Genomic DNA, 10958 nt, shown 5'->3' with positions numbered 1-10958 from the left:
GCGGTTGCTGAGTTAGATTGTCACACGCTGCTAAGACGGCCCCACGCACACGCTGTCTCTCTCTCTCTCTCTCTCATCACGCTACAATAGTGGTGTGTGGATCTGCATTTGAGAGGGATGGGGGGGGGGGGGGGCAAGATTGGTATTATAGCTCTGTGGAAGCAGAAAAAAAACATCCTCCACCACATCATGCCCGATCACGGGACTTCCGATAGAGGCAGTTAGTAGACAAATTGAAGTTGTGCAGTGCAGCAAATTGGCCGAGATTATTTGGGACGGTTTAATTGCACGGGGATGAGTGGACGAAACCCTGCAGCAAATTGTTGTGCTGAGAACAACGAGAACCAGTTTAAGTTTATGTGGTGCGAAATCGCACATTTTGCAGCGGCCCTTTTTTGTACCTTGTTTCTGGCAGAAAGATAGACTATGCATTATAGTTTCTCTTTGAGCGGTAATATTCATAAAAAGAAACATAAAATTATTCTACAATGGAAAAAACTTAGTTAATCTACATAAGTTAAATAATCTTTTTTTTTGTAATATAATGCATCATATAAAGTGAGTCACAGTCAAATGAATGTGTAATACCCTCTTTAAAAACGTGTTAACCAACTTTTTCCGTTACTGTTTTACTATTACAATAACAACACACACACGTGCCTTTCAACGTTCTAAGCTGCTTAGCCAAAAAAAAGAGGGAAACATACATTTATCACTTATTTTTTGTTACTTCTAAACTTGCTTTTCTTACGATTTGGCGTTAAAAACCGTCCAACTTCACGCTCATTAGCTGAATGTTCAGAAGTACGCAATGATGGATGTAAATAGGGGTTGTGAAAAAAAAAAACAATTGCTACCAAAAAAACACACACACATAAATGTTTAGTTAAGAATCACATGCCACCAGATGAATGATTACACAAATGCCTCTTTTTGTTGGTCTGTCCCTCTACCGATGGTCGTTACATCCACCTGCCTTGGCTTGGTGAGTCTTGAAGAATATAAACAGCGATATTACGACGGAAATTTGCAGCACGCGTAGAGTGTATGGCACTTTACCTTAGGATAAGTCAAACATGAAAATAAGATTATGTCAGCACTTTTACTGATTGATCTTTCAACCCTTTGTGTGTGGATCGAGTATTGAATAAAATGTTATTTTGATCGTCAATTTCGAAACACTTTTTCTTTTATTTTTCAGCTCTGAAAATGAGCTGAAACAAACAGGAATAGGCTTCCAGCTCAACTGGAAATCGCATACATAGCCTATCAATTAATATAATTATTTGCATATCTGCTACTTTAGCTAAAAATCCACTCTAATACAAAAACAGTTTTGATTATACATATTTATTTGCTACCTTGAATCCCCAATAGGATTACAGGCGGTCCCCGAGATACACGGTTAATGGGGACCGAAAACGGCCGCAAAATACCGCGTATCTCGAATTTCCGCGTAAGTCGAATCTCGTGATTTCCAGCTAAAATATCACAAATTTTCGTGTAATTTTGCAAGTAGGGGGCGGTTTTAGTCACTTTATGAATTATTTGATATGATTCTGACTGAATATAACTGTTTTAAACCTTTTGAAATAGTTTTTAACATTCGATCAAAACGGAAATTATTTGGCAATTTGCAATTGATGTGTCAAATCAGTACAATTTGCTCAAAGAATTGTCAAATTTAGAAAACCGCGTATCTCCGAATCCGCGTATAAGAGGTACCGTGTATCTCGGGGACCGCCTGTATTCATCTATGGTATTTGCTCTTCGTCGGTGTTTACTCTATCGGTTAGCTCAATCGATAATGTGATTTAATACAATTCTGTTTACGAACTGTAACCATATTATGGGATTTTTGGGCTTCTGCTAAAGATGGAACGGAGTTATAAGAACTGTTTGAAGCACATACGTCGTCAACTGGCACGACTAAACAACATACCCGTCTTGGGTTCAAGCCCCGAATGGACTGTACGCATATACGTAGCACTGACTATCCTGCTATGAGTGACTGATACGTCACTGAAAGTCTAGCACCGCTAGTAGTACAGGCTGGCCATGACCGATAATGGTTGTTGTAGAAGAACTAACAGAATAAGAAGAAGAAGAATAAGAAAAAGAAGAAGTATATATAATATTCGCTTAAGTGAATATTACCTCTTAGCCAACTGTCAATTGGTTTTCGTTATTCGTATCTTTTTTTGTCGAAGTTTTTAAAATTCTTCGTATAATTTTTTTATCAATTACGTCATTTATTGCCATACTAAATGTATTCCTTTTCTTTTTATTTTCCTTTTTATTATAAAAAAAACTTAGGAATCATATTACTTCCTATTTTGTGTTTAGTTCGACCTTAGTATGACAGATGTATGAAAATATCAGTTTATTAGCTTATGAATGCTGCAACTAACCGTTAGAATTTAAACTTTATTGACTTCTATTTTTACTTCTTACGTGTTGAGTAATGTTGACGTATCATAACAATCAGATTATAATTGTTTTATCATCTCTGATGCCTGCCTAGAGGAAGTTCGAAAACGTGATTCATAATTATGCTTTCTAGCGCTACAACCTGATTATATTCCAATAGTTCAAATGTCACGAAACAATGATGATAAGTTTATTTTCCTGTTGTAGAGAAAATAGAGACGAATAAAACAAACATGTTCAAAGCCTCCACAAGCTCAACAACCAGCCAACCTGGTAGAGAATTAGTAATATTGGAGGAGACTTCAACGACCATTTGAATTCAAAAACACCTCAACCGCTTTTCATGTGAAATATTTCATTGGCACTATATGGTACAGCTTTTTCACCGGAGTGTGCAGTCTTTCAACAGAACGAAAGGTTGCGTCAGTACTGCTTGACAGTAGGCACGCAAGCCGATTCTGTTGTGAACAGAGTGGCCAGATTATCTTGGCGGATTTCGGATTCATTTTATCTGTAGTTTTCGGTAGGTTAAAACTCGAAACTCCAGGGGGGGGGGAGTGCTAATGCATAACCGTTCAGTTAGACATACAGCGACAACGTCGAGCGCGACGAAAAATAGCTCTAAATTTCACTCTGTGTAGATCAAAGTAGCTCATTTGACTCAGTCAACCAACTTGTTTTATATTTGAAAACACACAAAAATAGGTTAAAATGTGTTCAAATCTAATTTTTTGTGTTTGGCATTAATCTGGCTTGTAAAAAAAACTAGATAATTCGATTATTTCGGATGAAGCAAAATTGTCGCGCGCGACGAGTAGCTCTGTTTGCAAAATTGAGCTACTTTTTGTCGCGCGCGACGTTGTCGCTGTATGTCTATTTGGACGGTAAAATGAAAGTTCCATCTCACCTGGCGCTCTAGCACCAATCGAACACGACATCGAACATGAAAAATGTATGGGATTTGACATGTTTGTCTTGTTTGTTTGTTTGTGTCTGACAGTGCACCTCCATATGATTATATGGGTTTGTTCGAGTCGGTTGTCGTGTTCGATTGGTGCCAGAGCGCAGCCTCACGAGAAAATGCATCCTTTATCTAGGATATGGATTAGATTTGGTTCAGCGGTTATACAAATGAAGATTTTTCTGAAGTGTCGATCTGAAAATTGGAATTCTAAGCCAAAGAAGGACTAAGATGTACATTTTTTTTGTACAAAATCAAGTATCTGTGATTTTCGGTAGGAGAAATGAAAAATCGGTAGTTTTAGGGTGGTCATCTGTGAATCGGTAGGAATACAGATAAATCGGTATTTCTGGTCACTCTGGTTGTGAAAACAGCTGCTCGTCGATGCGGCGCCGCTGCTGGCTTTCCAGTGGGCCTTTCGGGTGTGTGTTATTGTGCTCCCAACAATCAAATTCGCTTGCCTGCTGCCGTCAGTAGACCGTAAAAGAGATAATGAGGGCTACCGTCCCTCTCTGAGCGCTTTGTTATTTGTTGCCCAAAGATAAGCGGACTGGCGGTGTTTACGGTGCCGATAATTTTAACCATTCCCTTTTCCCGTTAGAACGTGTCACATTTGATTTGGACGCGGGCAAGAATGCATTTCTAGCCGATTGCATTGCCACTTGCTTGCCTCTAGATGCTGTATTGGCGTTTAGATACAAGGCAGCGCGTAGCCGAAACCCTTCGGTCACGGTGTAGGTGTAAGTCCCACAAGTGCAATTAACCCCAATCGCGAAAAAACACAACAACAACAACGCTGTCCCAAACTGCGGTCAATCGAATCGGGCCGAGCGATAGGTTTGAACTTTCCGAAAGGCACACCAGCAGCAGTACGGTTTCTTCAGCGATGGTTGTTGACCTCGATCACCAGGAAGCGGAACCATCGTCGGTGACAGCTGGACACGGAAGATCTGGTGTCGCAAAGTACGAGTAAAGTATCGAGCCAATATTTAACCATGATCGTGTATACCCTGATAAGGGACCGACCATCATTGCTTAGTGCGCACTGACCGTGCCGTGGCGTTTGTTGTTTGCAGATTAGAATGGAAGAACATCTTGACGATCGCGCACCAGACCGACATGCCGGAATTGAGGCAGCTCGCCGTCCGGGGTGAACTACGTGCCTCGCCATTCCGGAGCGTATGCTGGGCCATATTTCTCGGCGTGCTTGAGCCGTCTGGGACGGACCAGGCCTGGCCCCGGCAACGGTCCGATGCACGGGCCCACTACCGCCAGCTGAAGGAACAGTTTGTGCTGAATCCGCACCAGCAGACCACCGACGTGCGGGACGATCCACTGTCGCAATCGAAGCAAAGCCTCTGGAACCAGCACTTTTGTGATCAGGAACTATGCGCTGTGATAAAGCAGGACGTCGTGCGCACCTTTCCCGGGGTGGACTTTTTTCGCAAACCGGCGATACAGGAGCTGATGACCAACATTCTGTTCTGCTACGCACGCCAGTTTCCGGCCATGTGCTACCGGCAGGGAATGCATGAGATACTGGCACCGTTAATATTTGTCATTCACAGCGATCAGCAAGCCTTGGCACACATACAGGAACTGCATCCGGACATTGAGTATGGTTTTTATGCAAAGCATTACTTATGAGGGGTTTTTACCGTCACACGATCTATCTTCTTTTACTTACAGTCAAAATCTGCTGACAATTCTTGACCCACAGTATCTGGAAGAGGATTCCTAGTAAGCATGGAAGGGCCAACACCGATTAAGGCCAACAACATTAACCATCCTTCTATTACTTGCAGCGCATTATTCGCCAAAATTATGTTCCAGATAGAATCCTTCTATCGCATCACAGATGTCGTACCGACGGCGACCGGTTACTTCCCTGCGCAAACCCCGGGCAGCCCGATGAATTCCAGTCCGGCCGGTACTAAACGGAAGCCGGAAGTTGAGGTAGTGGAGCAGCTGAACTACATCAAGGACAAAATTCTCATCAAAGAAGATCTCCATCTGCACAACCATCTGCTCAAGCTCGACATTCCATTGGCCATTTTTGGCATGTAAGTTACTGTAGCGCGGAATGTACGCCTGGCCTTTTTACTGACATTGTGCTCCATTCCCCCCTGTGCTTTAGCCGATGGTTGCGTCTACTGTTTGGCCGGGAGTTTGCGCTACAAGACTTGCTGCTGCTGTGGGACGCAATATTCGGCGAAGGGGACGATCTCGGTCTGATTAACTACGTCGTCGTGGCGATGCTGATACGCATAAGAGATAAGTGTTAGTGTCTTGATGTAGATTGAATCCTCATCATGAACACAGTTGAATTAATGGCCATTCTGTACTTTCTCCTTACCAAAAGCAGTAATTTATAGCGACTATACAACCTGCCTTTCGTACCTGATGCGGTATCCTACCAACGTGGACATCGCGCTCGTAATACGTCACGCGCTGCACATGAAATCGCCCAAGGTGTACGAGCGACCGGCCGGAGCAATGATTTTCCTTTCCTCGCCGAAACGCCAAGCTCACCACCAGCATCCGCAGTCTGGTGCGATTGGTGCGCGTTCGAAAACGGCCGAGCTGCCGCAACTGAAGTATTCCACACTGCCAGCCGTTCATCAGCGCCGCGGACAGGTCGTGGTGGATGATCATCCGCTTCGAGCAGCTGCTGCCGCAACGGGGATCGACGATCGACAGCGAACCAGCTCACTGCCGAGAAACAGTGGCTCGATGCGAAAGGCCACTGCAGTCGAGCTGCGCCAGGTGGCCCATCAAGCCACTAAGAAAGCGATCACGGACTCCTCCCAAATGGAAGTTCGTGACCCGACGGTTACCGACGGCTACCGTGAGGATGTACGCTCTTAAACCCGTACCCAAATTGCCCTTCCCTTCGTTTTCTAACACACCTTTCCCTTGCCGCTCCGCTTGCAGGATCCCGAGCTGTTGCGGATTGAGCTGCAGAATGCGTACAACATTATGTCGGTCGGGCGAGCAAAGTTGCTACAGTATTTGGCCGTGCTGCGGCGTAACATCCGGCCAACCAATCCCGCGGGCGAGCTGCAGCAATCGCTCGAAGGGATAGAGGAAATCTGCTCGCTGCTGAAACCACGCTACGATACCGTGTTTCGCGTACCGGCACCGATCGATCCCGCTACCGAAGCGAACGAAGAGCCGCAAAAGGCCAGAAAACCGTTGCCGGGCGGGGCGAAATTGGTGCTGAGCGATCAGCAGGCACAGCAACAGCAGTTGCAGCCGCACCATCCTAGCAACGTACAGCGCACGCAAACGCCACCCAGCAGCCTGAACCTCATGCGCTCGTACAACTATGATCTGGATTGTAGACGAAACAGTGCTTCACAGCCGAACATCACACAGTACGAAATCCCGGAGGATCGGTACAGCAAAATAGCGACCAAAAAGCTCGCCAACCGGAAGGAGGTAGAGATGAACGTGTTCACGAAGGATTTCGCCGACCGGCATCGACGCGTGGATGATAAGGATCTGCCCAGCACGAATCCGCTCGGCAACTCGGAACGGTCGGAATGACGATTCTGAGCGGGCGCGCGCTGTTATGGTGGTGGTGAGGCATTTTTTTTACCCCGTACTATACGTTACATCGCTTCCATGCAGCTTATTTGTATTACGCTTTTATTGGACAAAACACTGTTAAATGAAGCTTGTTTTTTGGATGGAAGTAAAGAAAGGGTTTTGCAAAATGCTTTAATTCGATGCTGAATTGTAAACGGCAGTTGCCGTTTCGGGTTTCTTGGCGCAAGAACACGTTCCCAGAAATCTTGACGACACACACACACAGACACAAGGAACACCGAACAGCAATTACAACGATGGCGAAGATGTACGGCAAAATGATGTGATATAAATAATCTTAACCGATGGAATAAAGTCTGTAGTTTGAGAAATATAAGCATACGTGTTCATGCAGTAGCACAAAAGTGCCCATTTGTATTATAACCAATATTTTATTGTAACATTCGCGCTGATGACGAGTATTGTACCTTTATTTGCTTAGCATAACGACGAACTTACGAAGCAATGAAATCTGTTCGTAATTCAAAGTATATCATCTGGTGTTGTTACTCTCTCCCTCTCGCTAACATCAGTAATCGAGATGGGCTTGTAGATTCGATCGCACTAGCTCCATTCCTGAACACTTACACTAATTTACAATTAGCTCCTTAAATTGTATGAATGTTTAAACACCGTTAGAATCACACCGAGAAATAAATGCTATCACACGACCATGACAAACAATCAAATCATTTGAGTGAGTGTGTATATATATGAACTGAAACAATATAGCTATGATATATATATATATGTACATCAGAACAACAATGCTGCGGGTGGTTTAGCAAGAGGGAAGCAACATTTCAACAGAACCCTTTTGCACTACACCCTGCTTTATCTTACACAACCGTACGCCTGGCTACCTTCTGGAGGCTGGAAGAGCCAGTGGGCTTGGTATTCGACGCCACAGTTATACTGCTGCTGTATTGTACCGCTTTCCTCGAGGCAATATGTCGCGTGTATTCCGTATCGTAGATGAACAAGCTCTTCACTAGTTGTTCTTTGCAGATCGGGCAAAGGGCGAGACCAGCCATCTTGATGCACTCTTGGATGCAGACACTGCAGAACGAATGGCCACAGTTTACGATCACCGGTGCACTGTAATCTTCCAGGCAGATTGGACATTCGGAGTCCGAAAATTGTACATACCGCGGAGGACCTAGAAATGGTAATTGGAGAAATTAATTCTACACACAATACCGGTTACTTTCGCTAGCGCAGGTGCTTTCTGCGATGCTTACCTTTGCTTCGCAGGTTGTACTTGTGCAAGGACGAAAGTGAGCCCAATGAAGAACCCGTGGAAACAGTCGAATCGATCGATTTGCTTCTATTGAGTCGCTTGTTGGGCTTCATCTCGATTATCTGAACACGTAAACTGCTGTTGTTAACAAGATTGATACAAATTGTAGTCTTCTGCTCTTTGTTGGCTTGCGGTTGATTTTACGACTTTACCAATATGCGGCGACTGGCGGCAAAACGAGCTGTTGTTTTGACAGATGTTCGATGACAACCGGGATTGTCAGATGCCGTAACAGTGTTCCCAGTCGTAACCAAAATGTTTGATCCATTATTTTATGTGAATGATGATTTTTGTATTATTTGAAAATATCACCGAGGATATTGGAATGTTTTAAATCATTTAAAAAATCTAAATTTTTTGGGTTTATTTCAAAGCTGTTTTGGACAAATTAAGTTTGTCCGTTACATAGGATCAGTTGCTTACAGCTGGCAACGCTGGTCGGAACGCATGCAGAAGATTTTGACATAGAAGGCCATCGGAAGATTTACAGCGATTTGTCGTCGAGCGGAGAAATCAGTCTCGCGAAGAGGAACAATAATCTTCCCTTAACGGGAAGTTACCGCCCACGAGCCAACAGCAGCCACCTTTCCTATCCGCTTTTTGCATTCTGCCAGCCTCATCTCTGACGCCGCACGAGCAGAACCAGCACGATGGCACAGATTTCCACCACCGAAAAGCCGCAGATGCAGCAGATCGACCTCAACACGCTCAATCTGCAGCAATTGACTCAGCTGAAAAATCAACTAGATCAGGTAAGTCTGTGGGCCATGGTTTTTCGGGTGTTCCGGATGGCGTTTAATGTTTTGCGAATGCTGCGCCCATTGTAGGAACTGTCCATCTTTCAAGAATCCCTGAACACCATCAAGATGGCTCGGTCCAAATACTCCGCCTCGAAGGAGGCATTGGAACAGTTTAAAGGGGACTGGAACGAAAAGCAGATTCTAGTACCATTGACGGGGTGAGTATGGTGCGGAACTCTAACCAGGCCGATGTATAACGTACAAACATTCCATTCCACAGGAGCATGTATGTCCCCGGGACGATAAAGGATGCGAACAATGTTATCATCGAAATCGGCACCGGTTACTATGTTGAGAATGTAAGTTGATCACACCATCAGCAAAGCAGCACCGTTTGGCATCATCTAACTGTGACGTCTGTCTCTCTTCCTTTGGGCAGGATCTCGATAGCGCGAAGGAGTTTTTCAAGCGACGCATCGAGTACGTGCAGGAGCAGCTGGAGAAGATTGAAATGATGGGCATCGAAAAGTCGAAAATTCGTGACACCATTCGCGAGGTGATGGAGAAGAAGCTGACTCAGTTCAGTAAAGAGCTGCAAGCGAAGAAACGCGATGCCGAATAGTCTGTGTGCGCGCGCGAGTGTGTGTGAGTGTAATTCTCAAGAGCTGCCGTTTGTTAACTTATAACATTATGTGGAGAGTTCCGTTTCCTTTTCTGCATACCTCAAAGGATTTCGAAAATCAAAAAAAATCATAACGCAATTCACCAGCTGATCATGTAAGCAAAACCAAAAACCCGATTGGTTTATTTTGCTGGAATTTCTTGGTTCACATTTCCTTCGCGTCCGGGTAGCGTTTCATACAACCATCTTTACACCGCGCCTTAGTTAAGCGTTGGGGAGTTTTGCGCCTGCATTTACGCAATAATAAATTAACCAAACGAAAACGATAACCATCGTGTGTCCACTCTGCTGCATTACGGGTTTAACGTTTCCTTCAGTTCGCCACCCTCCAGCAGCTCCTTGATGATGTCCAGCCCGCCGATAAGCTCGCCGCTCACGTACACTTGCGGATAGGTAGGCCAGTTCGAGAACGTTTTCAGCCCTTGTCGCACAGCCTCATCGGTCAGTATATCGAACGTGTCGTATTCAACGCTGCAAAGCAACAACAAACGCATCGATTTGCATTACAATGCCTCTGCTATTCTCGGGAACCGCGTTACTTACCCGGTATCGTTCACGATCGCTATCAGTTGCTTCGAGAATCCGCAGCGCGGCGTATTTCGGTCGCCCTTCATGAATATCATTACCTTCGAACGGTTGATCAGGGCTTTCAGGCGTTCCTCTAGATTGCTCGCACCATCGCCGGCGGGGCTCGGTGTCGTCGGCATACCGGCATACTTTTTCGCCTTCTGCGTTAGCATCCCCACATCGACGCCATCGATACGATCAACGGCCGTGCCGGCGCGCAGAAACAAAACGGTCGGAACGGAGTCGATTTGGTGGCGCATCGACAGCTCGGAAAGGTCCTCCGCCGGCACGTCCAGGAACTGTAGCGATTTAAATTCCGCCTGTTTGGCGAGCTCGGTCATCACGTCGCTGATTTGTTTACACTGTTCGGCCCATTCGGCGGAGAACAGCACAACCGACACCTTGGAGGCGCTGAGGGATGGATTGCATGAATGAGATTATTAGCATTATGTGAAGCCTTTGTTGCCATTAGCCACCAATTCTTACCCAATCAGCTGCTTGTACTGATCCTCGGAAGTTACTTTCGTGATGGACATGTTTCACGTCGAAGTATGCACTCTATTTTAGCGATAACCTTTCTTCCCCGACCGCAATGAACAAGTTTTTTTTAGCTGTTTGTTGCTGTCAGTTGGTTTTGACAATCGCATCGCCCGGTGAAAATAGCTCTACAATTCTAAAGGAAAGTTC

General features: G+C 45.0%; 4 protein-coding genes across 4 annotated transcripts; 2 read left to right on the top strand and 2 right to left on the bottom strand.

Annotated features, from left to right (window-relative positions):
* Window positions 1–3724: 3724 nt before the first annotated feature.
* On the top strand, window positions 3725–7319 carry LOC120950592 (TBC1 domain family member 5). The gene is made up of 7 exons (XM_049605705.1): window positions 3725–4360; window positions 4468–5007; window positions 5081–5131; window positions 5197–5454; window positions 5529–5671; window positions 5757–6247; window positions 6326–7319. Exons 1-7 carry the CDS (start codon window positions 4278–4280, stop codon window positions 6938–6940), a joined length of 2181 nt encoding a protein of 726 aa, XP_049461662.1. The 5' UTR covers window positions 3725–4277; the 3' UTR covers window positions 6941–7319.
* Window positions 7320–7328: 9 nt separating this feature from the next.
* LOC120950593 (tripartite motif-containing protein 75-like) lies at window positions 7329–8476 on the bottom strand. Its single transcript, XM_040368759.2, has 2 exons — window positions 8224–8476; window positions 7329–8141 (listed from the first exon to the last, which is right to left on the bottom strand). The coding sequence occupies exons 1-2, from the start codon at window positions 8333–8335 to the stop codon at window positions 7822–7824; spliced, it is 432 nt and encodes a 143-aa protein (XP_040224693.1). The 5' UTR covers window positions 8336–8476; the 3' UTR covers window positions 7329–7821.
* A 260-nt stretch (window positions 8477–8736) lies between these two features.
* Window positions 8737–9973, top strand: LOC120950609 (probable prefoldin subunit 5). Its single transcript, XM_040368791.2, has 4 exons — window positions 8737–9034; window positions 9110–9240; window positions 9303–9381; window positions 9462–9973. Exons 1-4 carry the CDS (start codon window positions 8933–8935, stop codon window positions 9642–9644), a joined length of 495 nt encoding a protein of 164 aa, XP_040224725.1. The 5' UTR covers window positions 8737–8932; the 3' UTR covers window positions 9645–9973.
* LOC120950608 (glutaredoxin 3) lies at window positions 9796–10893 on the bottom strand. Its single transcript, XM_040368790.2, has 3 exons — window positions 10758–10893; window positions 10248–10682; window positions 9796–10175 (listed from the first exon to the last, which is right to left on the bottom strand). The coding sequence occupies exons 1-3, from the start codon at window positions 10805–10807 to the stop codon at window positions 9998–10000; spliced, it is 663 nt and encodes a 220-aa protein (XP_040224724.1). The 5' UTR covers window positions 10808–10893; the 3' UTR covers window positions 9796–9997.
* Between the last annotated feature and the right edge of the window lie 65 nt (window positions 10894–10958).

This window comes from Anopheles coluzzii, chromosome 2 (assembly GCF_943734685.1).
Source record: "Anopheles coluzzii chromosome 2, AcolN3, whole genome shotgun sequence".
In the NCBI taxonomy this organism is placed as follows: domain Eukaryota; kingdom Metazoa; phylum Arthropoda; class Insecta; order Diptera; family Culicidae; genus Anopheles; species Anopheles coluzzii.
Note: the sequence above shows the minus strand (reverse complement) of the source record. Positions and strands in the feature narration are given on the sequence as shown.

Bases quoted from the DNA above. Each gene is read 5' to 3' on its own strand.
- LOC120950592 (XM_049605705.1), top strand. From the start codon at position 4,278: ATGGTTGTTGACCTCGATCACCAGGAAGCGGAACCATCGTCGGTGACA. The intron at 4,361-4,467 runs GTAAAGTATCGA...TGTTGTTTGCAG, and splicing joins TCTGGTGTCGCAAAGTACGA to ATTAGAATGGAAGAACATCT. The intron at 5,008-5,080 runs GTATGGTTTTTA...TTTTACTTACAG, and splicing joins GAACTGCATCCGGACATTGA to TCAAAATCTGCTGACAATTC.
- LOC120950593 (XM_040368759.2), bottom strand. From the start codon at position 8,335: ATGAAGCCCAACAAGCGACTCAATAGAAGCAAATCGATCGATTCGACT. The intron at 8,142-8,223 runs GTAAGCATCGCA...TACCATTTCTAG, and splicing joins GTACAACCTGCGAAGCAAAG to GTCCTCCGCGGTATGTACAA.
- LOC120950609 (XM_040368791.2), top strand. From the start codon at position 8,933: ATGGCACAGATTTCCACCACCGAAAAGCCGCAGATGCAGCAGATCGAC. The intron at 9,035-9,109 runs GTAAGTCTGTGG...CGCCCATTGTAG, and splicing joins TGAAAAATCAACTAGATCAG to GAACTGTCCATCTTTCAAGA. The intron at 9,241-9,302 runs GTGAGTATGGTG...TCCATTCCACAG, and splicing joins ATTCTAGTACCATTGACGGG to GAGCATGTATGTCCCCGGGA.
- LOC120950608 (XM_040368790.2), bottom strand. From the start codon at position 10,807: ATGTCCATCACGAAAGTAACTTCCGAGGATCAGTACAAGCAGCTGATT. The intron at 10,683-10,757 runs GTAAGAATTGGT...TCCATCCCTCAG, and splicing joins CAGTACAAGCAGCTGATTGG to CGCCTCCAAGGTGTCGGTTG. The intron at 10,176-10,247 runs GTAAGTAACGCG...GTTGCTTTGCAG, and splicing joins GCGATCGTGAACGATACCGG to CGTTGAATACGACACGTTCG.